Raw genomic sequence first — 21047 nt, 5'->3', positions numbered from 1 at the left:
ACTCACTGGGCCCCGATCTCGTCTACCTCGCCGCCGACCACCCCTTTCCCACATCCTCCCCCTGGCCTGAAACCCCCTCTCCCTCTCTAGACTCCAGACCACCCCCTCTCCACCTTCAAAGCATCACTAATGTCACATCCCCCACTAAGTCCTCTCTTAGAGAAGCATCCTGGCTTAGTGGAAAAAGCCCGGGCTTGGGATTCAGAGGACATGAGTTCTAATCCCGGCTCCGCCACTTATCTGTTGTGTGACTTTGGGCAAGCCACTTCACTTCTCTGTGCCTCAGTTACCTCCTCTGTAAAATGGGGATGAAGATTGTGAGCCACACCTGGGACAACCTGATTATCTTGTATCTACCCCAGCTCTTAGAACAGTGCTTGGCACATAAGTGCTTAACAAAAACCATAATAAAAACAATTATTATTCCCAGCTCTCTCTCCCTTCTGCATCACCCTTTGGGCATCTGACATCTGCCCCCAACCCCACAACACCTATGTAATTATCTTTAAATTCCAGATGAGTTAATCATTTATTCCTATTAACTAACTGTCTGTCTCCCCATCTAGACTGTAAGCTCGTTTTGCAGGCAGGGCTGTGTTTTGGTACAACGTCCTCTCCCAAGTGCTCAATACAGTGTTGTACACATAGTGAGCACTCAGTAAATACCACTGGTCTATGGATTGATTGGGAAGGCTGGGGTGACTTCAAGAGGGGTCTCGGGGAAGGTGAGAGAGGAATTCTGACGGGCCAGGGGAGGGGGGTGTCTTCTCTGCCAAGGACGTAGGGCGTTGGGGTGAACCCAGGAGGGGTCCATCCAAGCCAACTTACTCAGTTGCACTTCTTCCACGGGAAGTTCGCACTTGGAGCCGAAGAAGGTACTGGGGCAAATGCACCTGTTGTTTTCCCACCTGCCCCCGTTTTCACACGTCCCTGAAGGAGACAATCAATGGATCAATCGATGGTATTGATTGAGAACTTACTGCATGTGGAGCACTGGACTAAATGCTTTGTAGAAGACAATATCCCAAAGTTGGTTGACACGTTCCCTGCCCACAAACAATCAATAGGTGGTATTTACTGAGCACATATTGTGTGTAGAGAACTGCATTAAGCCCTTGGGAGACTACAACAGAATACTAAGCAGACTCATTCCCTGCTCACAACGAATTGACGGTCTAGAGAGGGGAGATGATGTCAGCACAGCCCCCGCCCTCCCCTCCCCAAAGTCACCTCCCTCTAAGCTTCTATCAGACTCCAATAATAGTAATAATAATAAAAATAGGATTTATTAAGGCCTTACTTAATAATGTGTCAAGCACTGTTCCAAACTCTGGGATAGAAACAAATTAATCAGTTTGGACACAGTCCCTGCCCCACGTGGGGCTCACAGTCTAAGTGGGAGAGGGAAGAGGTGTTGGATCCCCATTTTACAGATGTGGAAATTGAGGCACCGAGAAGTTAAAGGATCTGCCCAAGGCCACACAGCAAGCAACTGGCAGAGCCGGGATTAGAACCCAGGTCCTTTGACTCCCAAGCCCGGGCTCTTTCCACAAGGCCACATTGCTTTGGGCCCTTTGAGAACTTGGTATTCACCCCACCCCCTCAGCCCCACAGCATTTACATACATAACCGTAATTTATTTATCTAGATGTCTTTCTCTCCCTCTAGACTGGAAGCTTTTGGGTAGGGAACATGTCTACCAACTCTGTTGTACTAGACCCTCCTCAGTGCTCAGTACAACACTCTGCACACAGTAAGTGCTCAATAAACACTACTGATTGATTGCTTAAACGTTATAGTCCCTGTAGACTGTAAGCTCCCTGTGGTCAGGGAAGGCATCTACCAACTCTGTTGTATTGGACTCTCCCAAGCGTTCAGTACAGTGCTGTGCACACAGTAAATGCTCAATAAATACGATTGACCGATTGACTCCCAGCATTGTCCAAGGTGGGTTGAGTGGAATAATAGTAATGATGATGATAAGATGGTATTTGTTAAGCGCTTATTCTGCGTCAAGCCCTGCTCTAAGCGCTGGGGTAAGTACAAGCTAATCGACTGGACATAGTCCCTGTCCCACATGGGGCTCACAGTCTTAACCTGATGACCTTGTACTTGCCCCAACATAGAGAACAGTGACTGGCACATAGTAAATTCTTAACAAATTCCATTAAAAAAACAACTGCCCCCAGACCAGAAGAGAGGGGTGGGGGGAGGTTAAGAGGCTCAGGTGGGGAAGAGGGGGGTACCCTACCTGAGCTGGTGGACATTTGAGTCGTCGTCACGGGGGTGGTTATGATTGTGGTCGAAACTTTGGTGGTGACAGGAGGAACCGTGGTGGTGATGGCAGTTGGGGTTGTCGTCAGGACCTCGGTAGTAGTTGGATGTGGGGTTGATCCCCCAGGGGTGGGTGGAGCCACAGATGGGGCCGTAGCGCTCGTCGGGGTGGTGGTTACGGGTGAGGCTGTGGGCGTCCCTGAGGAGTTGGAGAGAGTAGCAGGTCAGAAGCAGCCTGGTCTAGTGGAAATCGTAGTAATTCAAAAAAGAAGAATCGTGCTGTTTGTTAAGTGCTTACTCTGTGCCAAGCACTGTACTAAGCCCTGGGGTAGATACAAGATACTAGAGGAGCAGCGTGGCTTAGTGGACAGACCACAGGCTTGAGTTGTAATCCCGGTCCTGCCACATGTCTGCCGTGGGACCTTGGACAAGTCCCTTCACTCCTCTGGGCCTCAGTTCCCTCATCTGTAAAATGGGGATGAAGACCGCCGTGGACCGCGTCCAACTTGATCGGCTTGTATCTACCCCAGTGCTTAGTACAGTGCCTGGCCCATCCATAGTAAACGCTTAACAAATACCATTAAAAAAAGGCGAAATTTTTCATTCTCGACTGCTCAAGGCCGAGGGGAGCAGATATCATTTACTGGTTAAAGATGGGGTAACGCTAGCTTTTTATACTCTACCGGTCGAGGCAAGGACGGATCCTGTAGTGGCAGTGGAGTTGGGACTGGTAAACGACTCTGTTCCGGTCAGAGTAGGGGTGAAAGATGCAGAATGCTTGGTACTGGTCAGAAAACCGGTGGATGGTCTTGTACTGGTCAGAGAAGGACTGGAACTCACGGTTGATTCTCTACCGGGCCAGGTGGCGGCAGAAGTTGTGAGAAACACTTCAGGGCTGGAAGATTCAGCACTGGTCAGAGCCGGTAAGGTGGAACTGGTGTGAATGGATGTGAAAGTGCCAGTCAGTTCCGGGTGACCCGAAGTTGAAGAGGACCGGGTGGTTGATGATGTCCCTGCAGAAGGCGAGGGTATGGTGAGGGCTGATTCTGTACTCGTTTGGACTGAGGTGGTACTGGTGGGAGATTCGGTACTCCTCGGAACTGGTGGAGAACTCGTCCCTGTTGGAATGGGAGTAGTGGAAGAACTTGGGGTGGGAAGATTTGGAGTGGAACCAGTGATCGATTCAGGGCTGGTTAATGCCGGAGTGGAAGACGAGGTCGTTGGCGATGTCGATATACCGACCGATTCTGTAGCACTTGAGGTTGGAGACCAGCGGGTGGTCAGTGCTGTAATGGCTAAAGGCGAGGTTATGGCAGGGGCCGACGTTGTATTTGTTGTAGCAGAGGGGATGCTGGTGGGAGGCTGGGGGCCAGTCGAAGCCGGTGGAGAACCTGTAGTAGGCCCAGAACTCGTCCAGTCTGAGGAAGAAGTAGTGGTAGTACTTGGGGTGGAAAGACTTGGCATGGAACCGGTAGTCAGTTCGGGCCGGGTGAATTCTGTATTGGACGTTGTTGATGTCCAAGCGTCACCCGATTCTGTGTGACTAGAAGTTGGCGGTGACTGTGTAGTCCATGCAGTGACAGCTGAGGTGAAAGTTGACATATGGACTGATGCCATGGTTGTTCCGGTTGAGGTAGGAGATGTGATACTGGTGAAAGCTGGTGGGGAACTGGTGGGAGGTCCAGAACTCACCCAGGTCGGGGAGGGAGGACTGGTAGACACCAGTGTGGTAGGAAATGGGGAAGAAACTCTAGTGGCTACAGTGCTGGTTAATTCTGTTGTCAACGGCAAGGGAGAATCACTCCTGGTCATTGCTGATGTCAGAGTGCTGGCCGCTTCTGTGTGACTAGAAGTTGGAGAAGAGACAGGGGTGGATGATGTCACAGCAGAAGATGAATTTGTAGTGGGAACAGAAACTGTACTTTCTGTGGCTGAGGTACTACCGGTCGGGAATTCGGTACTGGTTGGAGAAGTGGGAGAACTGGTGGTATATCCAGAACCCATCCAGGTAGCTGTGAAAGTAGTGACAGAACTTGGCGGGGTAGAATTTGGGGTCAAATGTGTAGTCAACTCAGTGGTGAGTGATGCAGGCATTGAAGTTGAGAGAGAATCAGTCCCAGTCACTGTTGATGTCAAAGTGCTGGCCGATTCTCTGTCACTAGAAGTTGGAGAGAGCAGTGTGGTTGACAGTGTCACAGCTGAAGATAGAGCCGATACCGAACCTGTTCGGGCTGAGGTGGTAAATTCGGTACTGGTTGAAGCTGGTGAAGAACCAGTGGTAGGTTCAGAACTGGATGGGGTTAGGGTGGAAATGGTGGTAGAACCTGGGGTGGTAGGAATTGGAGTCAAACCTACAGTTGATTTGAAGGTGAGTGATGCAGGTGTTGAAGGTGAGAGAGAATCAGTCCCGGTCACTGTTGACGTCAAAGTGCTGGCCGATTCTCTGTCACTAGAAGTTGGAGAGGACAGTGTGGTTGATAATGTCACAGCAGAAGATGGAGTTAGTGCTGGGGATGATTCCAAACTTGTTCGGGCTGAAATGGTACTGATTGAAGCTGGTAAAGAACTGGTGGTAGGCCCAGAACTTGTCCAGGCAAGGGTGGAAATAGTGACAGAACTTGGAGTGGTAGGAATTGGGATCGAACCTGTAGTAGATTGCGGGGTGAATGATGTAGGTGTCGAAGGTGAGAAAGAATCAGTGCTGGTCACTGTGGATGTCAAAGTGCTGGCTGAGTCTGTGGGACTAGAAGTTAGAGAGGATGGCGTATTTGATGACGTCACAGCTGAAGGTGAGGGTGTCCTGGGAGAAGATACCACACTCGTTCTGGCTGAGGTGGTACTGGTGGGAAATTCAGTACTGGTATGAGCTGGTGGAGAACTGATGGTAGATCCAGAACTCATCCAGGTCGTCGTGGAAATACTGGTAGAACTTGAAGGGATAGAATTTGGGGTGAAATGCGTAGTCAATTCGGTGGTGAATGATACAGGTGTTGAAGGCGAGAGAGAATCAGTCCTGGTCACTGTTGACGTCAAGGTGCTGGCCGATTCTCTGTCACCAGAAGTTGGAGAGAACAGCGTGGCTGTTGATGTTACAGCAGGGGATGAAATCATCGTTGGAGCTGATGCTGTAATAGTTTGGGCTGAGGTGGTGTTGCTAGGGAATTCAGTGTGGGTTGGAAGTGGTGAGGAAGTAGGGGTAGAACTTTGTAAGGTGGGAATGGGCGTAGAACCTGGAGTCACAACAGGGCTGCTTAATTCTGTTGAAGGGGAAGGAGAATCGGTCAAGGTCGTTGCTGATGACAAAGTGCTCCCTGATTTTGTGTAATTAGAAGTTGGAGAGGTCAGCGTGGTTGATGATGTCACAGCTGAGGGAGAGGGCGTAGTAGAGGCTGTTACTGTGCTTGTTTGGGCTGAAGTGAAAGTGATTGGAGACCAGGTACTGGCCGAAGATGGAGGAGAACCGGTGGTAGGCCCAGAAATTGTCCAGGCAAGGTTGGGAGTAGTGACAGAACTTGGTGCGGTAGGAATTGGGGTTGAAATTGAAGTCGATTCAGAGGTGAATGATGTGGCTGGTGAAGGTGAGAATGAATCAGTGCCGGTCGTTGTGGAGGTAAAAGCGTTGGCTGATTCTGTGTGACTAGAAGTTGGAGAGGACAGTGTGGTTGATGGTGTCACAGCTGAAGATAGAGCTGATACCAAGCTTGTTCGAGCTGAGGTGGTACTGGTGGGGAATTTGGTACTGGTTGAAGTTGGTGAAGAACCAGTAGCAAGTTCAGAACTGGTCCAGGTTAGGGTGGAAATGGTGGGAGAACCTGGGGTGATAGGAATTGGGGTCAAACCTACCGTTGATTCGAAGGTGAATGATGCAGGTGTTGAAGGTGAGAGAGAATCAGGACTGGTCATTGTGGATGTCAAAGTGCTGCCCGATTCTGTGTGACTAGAAGTTGGAGAGGACAGTGTGGTTGATGATGTCACAGCAGAAGACAGAGTTAGTGCCGGGGATGATTCCAAACTTGTTTGGGCTGAGATGGTACTGGTTGAAGCTGGTAGAGAACTGTCGGTAGGCCCAGAACTTGTCCTGGCAAGGGTGGAAATAGTGACAGAACTTGGTTTGATAGAAATTGGGGTTGAACCGGTAGTAGATTGCGGGGTGAATGATGTAGGTGTCGAAGGTGAGAAAGAATCAGTGCTGGTCACTGTGAAGCCAAAAGTACTGGCCGATCCTGTGTTGCTAGAAGTTGGAGAGGACGGCATGGTCGATGATGTCACAGCAGAAGCCGAAGGCTCAGTAGGAGCTGATACTGTAATTGTTTGGGCTGAGATGGGACTGGTGGGGAAATCGGTATAGTTTGGAGGTGATGAGGAAATAGAGGTAGAACTCAGGATGGTAGGAATAGGGATAGAACCTGTAGCAACAGCGGGACTGGTTAATTCTGTTATTGAAGGTGAGGGAGAGTCAGTTCTGGTCATCGTTGATGTCCAAGTACTGGCTGATTCTGCGTGAGTAGAAGTTGGAGAGGACACTGTGGTCGGTGCTGTAACGACTGAAGGTGAGGTCGTACTAGGAGCTGAAAGCGTAATCGCCGTGGTCGAGGTCATACTGATAGGAGATTCGCTACTGGTCAGAGCTGATGGAGAAGTGCTGGTGGGTCCAGAACTCATCCAGATCAGGGTGGAAGCAGTCATAGACCTTGCAGTGATAGGAACTGGAGTAGAATCTTTGGTCGATTCAGGGCTGGTTAATTCAGGTGACCAAGGTGATGGAGAGCCAGCGCTGGTCACTGTTGACGTCTGAGTGCCGGCAGATTCCGTAGGACTAGACGTAGGAGAGGGCACTGCGGTTGATACAGGGGCAGCTGAAATAGAGGATGAAGTAGGGGCTGATATCATACTTGTTCTGGCTGAGGAGGTACTGGTGAGAGACTCGGAACTGGTTGAAGCTGATGGAGAACCAGTGGAAGGCCCAGAACTGGTCCGGGTCAGGGCGGAAACAGTGGTAGAAGCTGGGGTGGAAGAAATCGGGGTCGAACCTGTAGTCGATTCTGGGGTGAATGATGCAGGGGTTAAAGGTGAGAGAGATTCAGTGCTGGACATTGTGGATGTCAAAGTGTTGGCCGATCCTGTGTCACTAGAACTTGGAGAAGACATTGTAGTTGATGATGTCACAGCAGAAGATAGAGTTATAGCTGAGGATGATTCCAAACTTGTTTGAGTTGAGGTGGTATTGGAGGGGAATCCGGTACTGGTTGGAGCTGATGGAGAGCCAGTGGTAGATCCAGAACTTGTCCAGACAAGGGTGGAAATAGTGACAGAATTTGGAGTGGTAGGAACGGGGATTGAACCTGTAGTTGATCGCGGGATGAATGATGTAGGTGTCGAAGGTGAGAAAGAATCAGTGCCGGTCCTTGTGGATGTCAAAGTGCTGGCCGATTCCGTGGCGCTAGAAATTGGAGAGGGTGGCGTGGTTGATGATGTCACAGCAGAAGGTGAGGGTGTCCTAGGAGTGGATACCACACTTGTTTGGGGTGAGGTGGTACTAGTGGGAAATTCTGGTGAAGAACCAGAGGTAGGTCCAGAACTCACCCAGGTCATGGCAGAAGTTGTGGTAAGACTTGGAGTGGAAGGAATCGGGGAAGAAACTGTAGTCGATTCAGGGACGGTCAATAAAGTTGCTGAAGGTGAGGGAGAATCAGTACTGGACGTTGCTGTTGAACTGCTAGCCGATTCCATGTGACTAGAAGTTGGAGGCGACAGTGTGGTTGATGATGTCACAGCAGAAGACAGAGGCTCAGTAGGAACTGATACTGTAATTGTTTGGGCTAAGATGGGACTGGTGGGGAATTCGGTATAGCTTGGGCGTGATGAGGAAATAGAGGTAGAACTCAGGATGGTAGGAATAGTTTCAGAAACTGTAGCAACAGTGGGACTGGTTAATTCTGTTATTGAGGGGGAGGAAGAATCGGTTCTGGTCATCGTTGATGTCAGAATACTACCCGATTCTGTATGACTAGAAGTTGGAGAGGACGGTGTGCCAGGTGCTGTAACAGCTGAAGATGGATTAATAGCTGAAATAGTCCCTGTTATGGCTGAGGTGGCATCGGTAGAAGATTCAGTACCGGTCGCTGCTGGTGGAGAACTAGTGATAGATCCCAAACTCACCCAGTTCGGGGTCGAAGTCCTGCTAGAACCTGGGGTGGTAGGAACGGAAGTGGAACCTGTAGATTTTGCAGGGCTGGTTAATCCCCGGGTTGAAGGTGATGGAGAATTAGTGCCGGTCACTGTTGATGTCCAAGTGCTGGCCGATTCTGCGTGAGTAGAGGTTGAAGAGGACAATGTGGTTTTTGCTGTAATAACTGAAGGTGAGGTCGTACTAGGAGCTGAGAGAGTAATTGTCGTGGCCGGGGTGATGCTGATGGGAGATTCACTACTGGTCAGAGCTGATGGAGAAGTGCTGGTGGGTCCAGAACTCATCCAGATCAGGGTGGAAGCAGTCATAGAACTTGCTGTGTTAGGAACCGGAGAAGAATCTTTGGTCGATTCAGGGCTGGTTAATTCAGGTGACGAAGGTGATGGAGAGCCAGCCCTGGTCACTGTTGACATCCGAGTGCCGGCAGATTCCGTAAGACTAGACGTAGGAGAGGGCACTGTGGTTGGTCCAGGGGCAGCCGAAATAGAAGATGAAGTAGGGGCTGATATCATACTTGTTCTGGCTGAGGAGGTACTGGTGAGAGACTCGGAACTGGTTAAAGCTGGTGGAGAACCAGTGGAAGGCCCAGAACTGGTCCGGGTCAGGGCGGAAACAGTGGTAGAAGCTGGGGTGGAAGAAATCGGGGTTGAACCTGTAGTCGATTCTGGGGTGAATGATGCAGGGGTTGAAGGTGAGAGAGATTCAGTGCTGGTCATTGTGGATGTCAAAGTGCTGGCCGATCCTGTGTCACTAGAACTTGGAGAAGACAGTATAGTTGATGATGTCACAGCAGAAGATAGAGTTATAGCTGAGGATGATTCCAAACTTGTTTGAGTTGAGGTGGTATTGGAGGGGAATCCGGTATTGATTGGAGCTGATGGAGAGCCAGTGGTAGATCCAGAACTTGTCCAGACAAGGGTAGAAATAGTGACAGAACTTGGAGTGGAAGGAACTGGGGTTGAACCTGTAGTTGATCGCGGGGTAAATGAGGTAGGTGTGGAAGGTGAGAAAGAATCAGTGCCGGTCCTTGTGGATGTCAGAGTGCTGGCCAATTCCGTGGTGCTAGAGGTTGGAGAGGGCAGGGTGGTTGATGATGTCACAGCAGAAGGTGAGGGTGTCCTCGGAGCAGATACCACACTTGTTTGGGGTGAGGTGGTACTAGTGGGAAATTCTGTACCAGTTGGGGCTGGTGAAGAATCGGCAGTAGGTCCAGAACTCACCCAGGTCATGGCAGAAGTTGTGGTAGGACTTGGAGTGGAAGGAATCGGGGAAGAAACTGTAGTCGATTCAGGGACGGTCAATAAAGTTGCTGAAGGTGAGGGAGAATCAGTACTGGACGTTGCTGTTGAACTGCTAGCCGATTCCATCTGACTAGAAGTTGGAAGCGACAGTGTGGTTGATGATGTCACAGTAGAAGATGGAGGCTCAGTAGGAGCTGATACTGTAATTGTTTGGGCTGAGATGGGACTGGTGGGGAATTCGGTATAGCTTGGGCGTGATGAGGAAATAGAGGTAGAACTCAGGACGGTAGGAATACGGATGGAACCTGTAGCAACAGTGGGACTGGTTAATTCTGTTATTGAGGGGGAGGGAGAATCGGTTCTGGTCATCGTTGATATCAGAGTACTGCCCGATTCTGTATGAGTAGAAGTTGACGGTGTGCCAGGTGCTGTAACTGCTGAAGATGGATTAGGAGCTGAAATAGTACCTGTTATGGCTGAGGTGGCATCGGTAGGAGATTCGGTACCGGTCGCAGCTGGTGGAGAACTGGTGATAGATCCAGAACTCACCCAGTTCGGGGTCGAAGTCCTGCTAGAAACTGGGGTGATAGGTACGGAGGTGGAACCTGTAGATTTTGCAGGGCTACTTAATCCCGGTGTTGAAGGTGATGGAGAATTAGTGCCGGTCACTGTTGATGTCCAAGTGCTGGTCGATTCTGCGTGAGTAAAAGTTGGAGAGGACAATGCAGTTGGTGCTGTAATAGCTGAAGGTGAGGTTGTACTAGGAGCTGAGAGAGTAATTGTCGTGGCCGGGGTGATACTGATGGGAGATTCACTACTGGTCAGAGCTGATGGAGAAGTGCTGGTGGGTCCAGAACTCATCAAGATCAGGGTGGAAGCAGTCATAGAACTTGCAGTGATAGGAACCGGAGAAGAATCTTTAGTCGATTCAGGGCTGGTTAATTCAGGTGACCAAGGTGATGGAGAGCCAGCCCTGGTCACTGTTGACGTCCGAGTGCCAGCAGATTCTGTAAGACTAGATGTAGGAGAGGGCAATGTGGTTGGTCCAGGGGCTGCCGAAATAGAGGATGAAGTAGGGGCTGATATCATACTTGTTCTGGCTGAGGAGGTACTGGTGAGAGACTCGGAACTTGTTGAAGCTGGTGGAGAAACAGTGGAAGGCCCAGAACTGGTCCGGGTCAGGGCGGAAACAGTGGTAGAAGCTGGGGTGGAAGAAATCGGGGTCGAACCTGTAGTCGATTCTGGGGTGAATGATGCAGGGGTTAAAGGTGAGAGAGATTCAGTGCTGGACATTGTGGATGTCAAAGTGCTGGCCGATTCTGTGCCACTAGAACTTGGAGAAGACAGTATAGTTGATGATGTCACAGCAGAAGATAGAGTTATAGCTGAGGATGATTCCAAACTTGTTTGAGTTGAGGTGGTATTGGAGGGGAATCCGGTATTGATTGGAGCTGATGGAGAGCCAGTGGTAGATCCAGAACTTGTCCAGACAAGGGTAGAAATAGTGACAGAACTTGGAGTGGAAGGAACTGGGGTTGAACCTGTAGTAGATTGCGGGGTGAATGATGAAGGTGTCGAAGGTGAGAAAGAATCAGTGCTGGTCCCTGTGGATGTCAAAGTGGGGACCGATTCTGTGGCGCTCGAAGTTGGAGAGGGCGGCGTGGTTGATGATGTCACAGCAGAAGGTGAGGGTGTCCTAGGAGCGGATACCACATTTGTTTGGGGTGAGGTGGTACTAGTGGGAAATTCTGGTGAAGAACCAGAGGTAGGTCCAGAACTCACCCAGGTCATGGCAGAAGTTGTGGTAGGACTTGGGGTGGAAGGAATCGGGGAAGAAACTGTAGTCGATTCAGGGACGGTCAATAAAGTTGCTGAAGGTGAGGGAGAATCAGTACTGGACATTGCTGATGAACTGCTAGCCGATTCCATGTGACTAGAGGTTGGAGGCGACAGTGTGGTTGATGATGTCACAGTAGAAGATGGAGGCTCAGTAGGAGCTGATACTGTAATTGTTTGGGCTGAGATGGGACTGGTGGGGAATTCGGTATAGCTTGGGCGTGATGAGGAAATAGAGGTAGAACTCAGGACGGTAGGAATACGGATGGAACCTGTAGCAACAGTGGGACTGGTTAATTCTGTTATTGAGGGGGAGGGAGAATCGGTTCTGGTCATTGTTGATATCAGAGTACTGCCCGATTCTTTATGACTAGAAGTTGACGGTGTGCTGGGTGCTGTTACTGCTGAAGATGGACTAGGAGCTGAAATAGTACCTGTTATGGCTGAGGTGGCATCGGTAGGAGATTCGGTACCGGTCGCAGCTGGTGGAGAACTGGTGATAGATCCAGAACTCACCCAGTTTGGGGTCGAAGTCCTGCTAGAACCTGGGGTGGTAGGAAAGGAGGTGGAACCTGTAGATTTTGCAGGGCTACTTAATCCCGGTGTTGAAGGTGATGGAGAATTAGTGCCGGTCATTGTTGATGTCCAAGTGCTGGCCGATTCTGCGTGAGTAGAAGTTGGAGAGGACATTGTGGTCGGTGCTGTAATGACTGAAGGTGAGGTCGTACTGGGAGCTGAAAGTGTAATTGCCGTGGTCGAGGTTATACCAATAGGAGATTCGCTACTGGTCAGAGCTGATGGAGAAGTGCTGGTGGGTCCAGAACCCATCCAGATCAGGGTGGAAGCAGTCATAGAACTTGCAGTGATAGGAACCGGAGAAGAATCTTTAGTCGATTCAGGGCTGGTTAATTCAGGTGACCAAGGTGATGGAGAGCCAGCCCTGGTCACTGTTGACATCCGAGTGCCGGCAGATTCTGTAAGACTAGATGTAGGAGAGGGTAATGTGGTTGGTCCAGGGGCTGCCGAAATAGAGGATGAAGTAGGGGCTGATATCATACTTGTTCTGGCTGAGGAGGTACTGGTGAGAGACTCGGAACTTGTTGAAGCTGGTGGAGAACCAGTGGAAGGCCCAGAACCTGTCCGGGTCAGGGTGGGAACAGTGGTAGAAGCTGGGGTGGAAGAAATCGGGGTCGAACCTGTAGTCGATTCTGGGGTGAATGATGCAGGGGTTGAAGGTGAGAGAGATTCAGTGCTGATCATTGTGGATGTCAAAGTGCTGGCCGATTCTGTGCCACTAGAACTTGGAGAAGACAGTATAGTTGATGATGTCACAGCAGAAGATAGAGTTATAGCTGAGGATGATTCCAAACTTGTTTGAGTTGAGGTGGTATTGGAGGGGAATCCGGTATTGATTGGAGCTGATGGAGAGCCAGTGGTAGATCCAGAACTTGTCCAGACAAGGGTAGAAATAGTGACAGAACTTGGAGTGGAAGGAACTGGGGTTGAACCTGTAGTAGATTGCGGGGTGAATGATGAAGGTGTCGAAGGTGAGAAAGAATCAGTGCTGGTCCCTGTGGATGTCAAAGTGGGGACCGATTCTGTGGCGCTCGAAGTTGGAGAGGGCGGCGTGGTTGATGATGTCACAGCAGAAGGTGAGGGTGTCCTAGGAGCAGATACCACACTTGTTTGGGGTGAGGTGGTACTAGTGGGAAATTCTGGTGAAGAACCAGAGGTAGGTCCAGAACTCACCCAGGTCATGGCAGAAGTTGTGGTAGGACTTGGGGTGGAAGGAATCGGGGAAGAAACTGTAGTCGATTCAGGGACGGTCAATAAAGTTGCTGAAGGTGAGGGAGAATCAGTACTGGACATTGCTGATGAACTGCTAGCCGATTCCATGTGACTAGAAGTTGGAGGCGACAGTGTGGTTGATGATGTCACAGTAGAAGATGGAGGCTCAGTAGGAGCTGATACTGTAATTGTTTGGGCTGAGATGGGACTGGTGGGGAATTCGGTATAGCTTGGGTGTGATGAGGAAATAGAGGTAGAACTCAGGACGGTAGGAATACGGATGGAACCTGTAGCAACAGTGAGACTGGTTAATTCTGTTATTGAGGGGGAGGGAGAATCGGTTCTGGTCTTCGTTGATATCAGAGTACTGCCCGATTCTGTATGACTAAAAGTTGACGGTGTGCCGGGTGCTGTAACTGCTGAAGATGGATTAGGAGCTGAAATAGTCCCTGTTATGGCTGAGGTGGCATCGGTAGGAGATTCGGTACCGGTCGCAGCTGGTGGAGAACTGGTGATAGATCCAGAACTCACCCAGTTCGGGGTCGAAGTCCTGCTAGAAACTGGGGTGGTAGGAACGGAGGTGGAACCTGTAGATTTTCCAGGGCTGCTTAATCCCGGTGTTGAAGGTGATGGAGAATTAGTGCCGGTCACTGTTGATGTCCAAGTGCTGGTCGATTTTGTGTGAGTAAAAGTTGGAGAGGACCATGCTGTCGGTGCTGTAATAGCTGAAGGTGAGGTCGTACTAGGAGATGAGAGTGTAATCGCCGTGGCCGAGGTGATACTCGTAGGAGATTCGCCACTGGTCAGTGCTGGTGGAGAAGTTCCGGTGGGTCCTGAACTCATCCAGATCAGGGTGGAAGCAGTCATAGAACTTGCTGTGATAGGAACCGGAGTAGAATCTTTGGTTGATTCAGGGCTGGTTAATTCAGGTGACCAAGGTGATGGAGAGCCAGCGCTGGTCACTGTTGACATCCGAGTGCCGGCAGATTCTGTATGGCTAGACGCTGGCGGGGCCATTGTGGTTGATGCTGTGACAGTCGAAATGAAAGAAGCGGTAGGAGCCCATCCTGTACTCGTTCTGGCTGAGGAGGTACTGGTGGGAGATTCGGGACCGGCTGAAGCTGGGGGAGAACTGGTGGTAGGTCCGGACCCTATCCAGAACAGGGTGGAAGCAGGGGTAGAACTCGAGGTAGTAGATGGAGTAAAACCAGTAGTAGGTTCAAGTGTTATAAGTGACAGAGAAGCGGTACTGGTTGTTGTTGATATCAAAGTGCTGCCCAGTTCTGCGTGACTAGAGGTTGGAGTGGACAGTGTGGTTGAGGATGATATGGCAGTCACTGAGGTCATGGTAGGGCCAGATATGGTACTTGCTCTGGCTGAGGTGGTACTGGTGGGGAATTCAGTACTGGTTGAGACTAGAGGAGAACCAGTGGTAGGTTCAGAAGTCATCCAGGTCACGGTTGAAGCGGTGGTAGAGTTTGGGGTGGCGGAAAATGAGATAAAACCTGTAGAGGGTACCGAACCAGTTAATTCTGTTGTAGAAGGTGAGGGAGAATCAGTACTGCTCACTGTCGATTTGAAAGTGCTGGTCCATTCTGTATATTTAGAAATCGATGAGGACAGGGTGGTTGATGCTGTAATAGCTGAAGGCGAGGTCGTAGTAGGGGCTGACAGGGTACTCGGTTGGGCCGAGACAGTACTGGCGGGAGATTTGGTACCGGTTAAAGGGGGTGAAGAACTGACGGGAGATCCAGAACTAGTCCAGGTTAGTGTTGGAGAAGCGGTAGAACCTGGTATGGTAGAAATTGGGGTAGAACCTGGAGTAGATTCAGGACCGGTTCCTGGAGGTGTTGAAGAATCACTGCTGGTCATTGTGGATGTCAGTGCTGGTGAGTCAGTGCTGGTGAGTTCTGTTTTAGTAAAAGTTGGGGAGGACAGTGTGGTTGATGCTGAAACAGCTGAAGGTGAGGGTTTGGTAGGGGCTGATACTGTACTTGCTCTGGCCGAGGTGAGACTGGTGAGAGATTCGGTACTGGTTAGAGCTGGTGGAGAACTTGGGGTAGGCCCGGAAGTCATCCGGGTTGTGGATGAAATAGAGGAATAGCTTGGCGTTGTAGGAATTGGGGTCAAACCTGTAGTTGATTCGGAATTGGATAGCGAAAGGGTTGAAGGGGACGAAGAATCCATACTGGTCGTAGGTGGTGTTACACTGCTGGCAGATTCTGCACCACTGGAAGTTGGAGAGGACAGTGTGGTTGCTGAGGCAACAGCCGAAGGAGAGGACGGAGCTGGGGTTGACGCTGAACTCATCCTGGTGGGAGATTCGATACTGGTGGGAGCTGGTGGAAAACTGGTGCTAGGTCCAGAACTCATCCAGGTCCGGGTGGAAGTAGTGGGAGAACTTGGGGTGGAAAGACTTGCGGTTAAACCTGCAGTTGTCTTGGATCCCGTGAATTCTGTTATCGAGGGTGAGGGAGAAACAGTACTGGTCGTTGTTGATGTCCAAGTCCTGGCCGAATCTACATCACTAGAAGTTGGAGAGGACTGCGTGGTTGACGTGGGGGTGGCTGAAATGAAGATGGTAGTAGGGCCTGATACTGAATTTGTTATGACTGAGGTGACACCGGTCGGAGCGGGTGGAGAACTGGCACTGGGTCCGGAACTCGTCCTGATCATGGCCGAAGTAGTGAGAGAACTCGGGGTAGGAGGACTTGGGGTCGAACCTGTTATCGATTCAGGGCTGGTTAATGCAAGAGTTGAAGGTGAGAGAGAATCGGTAGTGGTCGATATTGATGGCAAACTACTTGCTGATTCTGTATCATTAGAAGTTGGAGTGATAGCTGAAATGAAGGTTGTAGGGGCTGTTCTGGTTGAGGTGGTTCTGGTGGGAAGTTCTGTACTGTCTGAACCTGGTGAAGAACTGGTGGTAGTCCCGGAACTAGTCCAGGAGAGGGAAGAAGGAATGGTAGAACTCGAGGCGATAGGAAAGTGGGTAGAACCTGTTAGAGTTACGGGACTGGTTAATTCTGTCGTCAGAGGTGAAGGAGAATCGGTTCTGGTCACTGTTGACGTCGGAGTGCTGTCTAATTCTGTGTGGCCAGAAGTTGGAGAGGTCAGTGCCATTGATGATGTCATGGCAGAAGATGAGATCGAAATAGGGGCTGATGTGGTATTTATTCGGGCTGAAGTTGTAGGGGTGGAAGATTCGGGACTGGTCTCAGCTGATGGGGAACCGGTGGTCAGCTCAGAACTAGTCCAGGTGGTGGTCGAAGCAGGGTTAGAACTTGGGGTGGTAAGAACTGAAGTCGAACCCGTAGTCGATTCGGGACTGGATAATGCAGGTGTTGAAAGTGAGGGAGAATCGGTCCTGGTCATGGAAGACGTTGAACCTCTGGCCGATTCTGCGTCAGCCGAGGTTGGAGAGGGCAGTGTGATTGATGTGGCAGCAAATGAAAGAGAGGGCGTAGTAGGGGCTGATATCGTATTTGTTCGGGCTGAGAGGGTGGGAGATTCAGTACTGGTGGGAGCTGGTGGAGAATTGGTGGTGGGTTCAGAATCCATCCAGGTCAAGGTAAAAGTAGAGGCAGAACTTGGGGTGGTAGGAAATGGAGTAGAACGAGTAGCGGTTATGCGACTAGTTGCTTCTGTTGTCAGAGGTGAGGGAGAATGATCACTGTTCGTTGTCGATGTCAAAGGGCTGCCTGATTCTGTGTGACTGGAAATTGGAGAGGATGATGTGGTTGATGTTATAAGAGCTGAAGGTGAGGGCGTAGAGGGGGCTGATATAACATTCGTGATGGCCGAGGTGGACCCAGTGGAAGATTCAACACTGGTCGGAGCCAGTGAAGAACTGGTGCTAGATCCAGAACTCATCAGGTTCACGGCCGAAGTAGAGGTAGAACTCTGTGAGGAAAGAAACGGGATAGAACTTGAGGTGGTTAAGAGGGTGGTTATTTCTGTTGTTACGGGCGAGAGAGAATCGGTACGGGTTGATTCCGTTTGATAAGAAGTCGGGGAGGACGGTGTGGTTGATGCTGCGATGGCTGATGGAGAGTTGGTAGTAGGGTCTGATAATCTACTGGTTCCGGCTAAGGGGATACTGGTAGGAGGACTGGTACTGGCAGGAGCTGGTGGAGAACTGGCGATAGGTCCATAACTTGTCCAGGCAAAGGTAGAAGTAATGGTAAAATTTTGGGTGGTAAGTTCTGTGATAGAATCTGTAGTCGATTTAGTGCTGGTTAATTCTGACATCAAAGGTGAAGAAGAATTGGTTCTGGTTGTTGCTGATGTCAAAGTGCCAGCTGATTCTGTGTGAGCAGAAGCTGGAGAGGACAGTGTGGTGGATGATGTCACAACAGAAGACGGAGTCGTAGCAGGGGCAGATCCCGAACTCGTTGGGGCCGAAGTGGTAATGGTGGGGAACTTGGTACTGGTCAAAGCCGGTGGAGAACCGTTGGTAGATCCAGAACCCGTTCCGGTCAGCGTGGAAATGGCGGTGGAAGTTGGGGTGGCGGAAAATGGGGAAGAAGTTGTGGTCAAACTGGGGCCTGTTAAAGCCTGCGTTGAAGACGAGGGAGAATTGGTTCTGGTCGCTGGTGATGTCGAACTGCTGTTCAGTACTGTGTGAAGAGAAGTTGGAGCGGACATTGTGGTTGATGGCGTAATAGCTGAAACTGAGATGCTACTGGTGGAAGCTGGTGGAGAACTGGGCACGAAACTTGTCCACTTCAGGGTGGAAGTGGTAGGAACTGAGGTAAAACCTGTTGTCGATCCGGGCGTGGTTAATTTTGTCGTCGAAGATGAGGGAGAAGGAATAGAAATGCTGATCAATTCCGTGTCATGAAATGTAAATATCTTTATGTTATATATTATTAACTATTTATTCATATTAATGCCTGTCTCCCCCTCTAGACTGTAAGCTCGTTATGGACTGGGAACGTGCTTGCCAACTTTGTTGTATTGGACTCACCCAAGTGCTTAGTCCAGCTCTCTGCATGTAATAGGCGTTCAATAAATGCCACTGATGAAATGAATTATTTCTTTTTCTCTGCTCTTTTCTTTCCCACTTCATATTTTTCCCTCTTCATCCTACTCCTCTTGCCTACCAATTCTATCGTCCTCTCTTAAGTGTTTAGTATAGTTCTCTGCACACAGTAAGCACACAATAAATGTGATTGATTTTATCCTCCCACAGATTCTTCTCCTTTGCTGTGTTGTTACTCCGAGGCCCCACATGGGCTGAAACTTTTCTTCATCCCCTGCCAAACTCCTCATGTTCCTGTCCTACCTCTGGTCTGTCCTCATCTCATTCTCATTCTAGGCATCCCCCTTAAGCTTAATACACCTGGAGTTCCCGTTACCCAAGGCAGGGTGATACCGAAACTTTCACAGGGTGATGTATTCAATCAATCAATCATATTTAATGAGTGCTTTTTTGTTAAGCACATGCTATGGGCCAGACACTGTACTAAGCACTGGGGTAGATACAAGCTAATCAGGCTGGACACAGTCCTTGTCCCACACGGGAGCTCACAGACTTAATCCCCATTTTATAGACAAGGGAACTGAGGCACAGAGAAGTGAAATGACTTGCCCAAGGTCACAAAGGAAACAAGTGATGGAGCTGGGATTAGAACCCTGATCCTTCTGACTCCCAGGCCCGGGCTCTATCTAGTAGGCCACACTGCTTCCTTAAGTAAAGAGTGCTTACTTTATGCAGAGCACTGTACTAAGCATAAACAGTGAGGCCTACTGGATAGAGCTTCAGGCTTGGGAGTCAAGGATCTGGGTTCTAATCCCAAATCTGCCACTGGTCCTCTGTATGGCCTTGGGCAAATCATTTCACCTCTCTGTGCCTCAGTTACTTTAAATGTAAAATGGGGACTAAATTCCTCTCCCTCTGACTTAGAATGTGAGCCCCATATGGGAAAGGGACTTTGCCCAACCTGATTACCTTGAATTCATTCATTCATTCATTCAATAGTATTTATTGAGCGCTTACTATGTGCAGAGCACTGTACTAAGCACTTGGAATGGACAAATCGGTAACAGATAGAGACAGTCCCTGCCCTTTGACTGGCTTACAGTCTAATCGGGGAGACAGACTTGAATCTACCCCAGTGCTTAGAACAGTGCTTTACACATAGTAAGTGTTTAACAAATACCATAATTATTATTATCACAGTACAACAGAGTTGGTAGATATGTCCCCTGCCTACAAGAAGATAACAGTCTAGATGGAGAATGTGTTTGCCAACTCTGTTATACTAACCCAAGCACTTAGTACAGTGCTCTGTATAAAGTAAGTGCTCAGTAAGTATGATCGCTTAATTCCCCAAGCGCTTAGTACAGTGCTTGGCACACAGTAAGCTCTCAATGAACATGATTGATTGATGGGGAGACAGACGTTAAAATAAATTATGGATATGTACAGAAGTGCTGTGGGCTGCAGATGGGATGAATATTCAGAGAAGCAGTGTAGCCTAGTGGAAAGAGCCCAGGCCTGGGAGTCAGAGGACCTGGGTTCTAATCCCTGTTCTGACACTTGTCTGCCGGGTGTCCTAGGCCAAATCATCTAACTTCTCTGTGCCTCAGTTCCCTCATCTGCAAAATGAGGATTCAATGGCTGTTCTCCCTCCTACTTAGACTGTGAGCCCCATGTGGGACCTGATCATCTTTCTCTAGACTAAGATCGTTATGGGCAGGGATTGTGTCTTTTTACTATTATATTGTACTCTCTCACACTTTTACTACTCAATAAATACATATTATTGTATTGAGTACACATTAAGTACTCAATAAATACGATTGAATGAATGGAGTCCCTCGAGACAGTAAGCTTTCTGTGAGCAGAGAATGTGTCCGTTATATTGTTATACTGTATTCTTCCAAGCGCTTAGGACAGTGCTCTGCACACAATAAGTGGTCAAGAAATATGATTGATTGATAAAAGGGTACAGTTTCAAGTGCATATTATAATACACAAGGGAGAGGAAGAAAAGGAAATGAGGGCTTAGTCAGGGAAGGCTTTTTGGAGGAGACGTGCCTTCAGTAATGCTTTGAAGGTGGGGAGAGTCACTGTCGGATATGAGGAGGGAGGGCGTTCCAGGCCAGAGGCAGGATGTGGGCGAGAAGTTGGAGGTGAGATAGATGAGATTGAGATGCAGTGAGTAGGTTGGCGTGAGAGGAGCGAAGTGTGGGGTTGGGTTATAGTAAGAAAGGAAAAATGTAGTAGGAAAACAAAAATGATTTTCAGATAGTGAAAGCCAGAGGAGAAGCACGTATAAAGCGGAAAGCAGTGTAAATGTATCAGGATGAAAAGGGTGAATAAATGATCAAATGGACAGGTAAATAGATAAGTGCAAGATAGCCCCAGAAAGGGCAGGGACTGTGATCTGATGATCTCATATTTACACCAGCGCTTAGTAAGTTCTTAATAAATCCCGCTATGAAGAAATAAATATATGCACATGGGTCCCATGGAGAGGCTTAAAGTACATAATTGCTAAGACTGGGTGTTAGCCAGATAAGACTTGGGTGTGGAAAGTGTGAATTAATCAAGGAAGGTTTCCTGGCGGCAGCAACGTGATTAACTTGTATTTCCCCCAGCTCTTAAAACAGTGCATGACACCTAGTAAGCATTAACAAATACCATAAGGAAAGAAAAACCAAGTTGAGGCTTTAAGAGGTTTCTCAAGATGGGGAGAACCGTGGTGTGGCGA

General features: G+C 49.3%; 1 protein-coding gene across 1 annotated transcript; it reads right to left on the bottom strand.

Annotated features, from left to right (window-relative positions):
* Positions 1-115: 115 nt before the first annotated feature.
* LOC103164860 (mucin-19-like) lies at positions 116-17858 on the bottom strand. Its single transcript, XM_039910882.1, has 5 exons — positions 2958-17858; positions 2252-2473; positions 829-930; positions 262-295; positions 116-173 (listed from the first exon to the last, which is right to left on the bottom strand). Exons 1-5 carry the CDS (start codon positions 17575-17577, stop codon positions 116-118), a joined length of 15036 nt encoding a protein of 5011 aa, XP_039766816.1. The 5' UTR covers positions 17578-17858.
* Between the last annotated feature and the right edge of the window lie 3189 nt (positions 17859-21047).

Source organism: Ornithorhynchus anatinus, chromosome X5, assembly GCF_004115215.2.
Source record: "Ornithorhynchus anatinus isolate Pmale09 chromosome X5, mOrnAna1.pri.v4, whole genome shotgun sequence".
Lineage (NCBI taxonomy): Eukaryota > Metazoa > Chordata > Mammalia > Monotremata > Ornithorhynchidae > Ornithorhynchus > Ornithorhynchus anatinus.
This window is presented reverse-complemented; position numbering and strand designations above follow the sequence as displayed.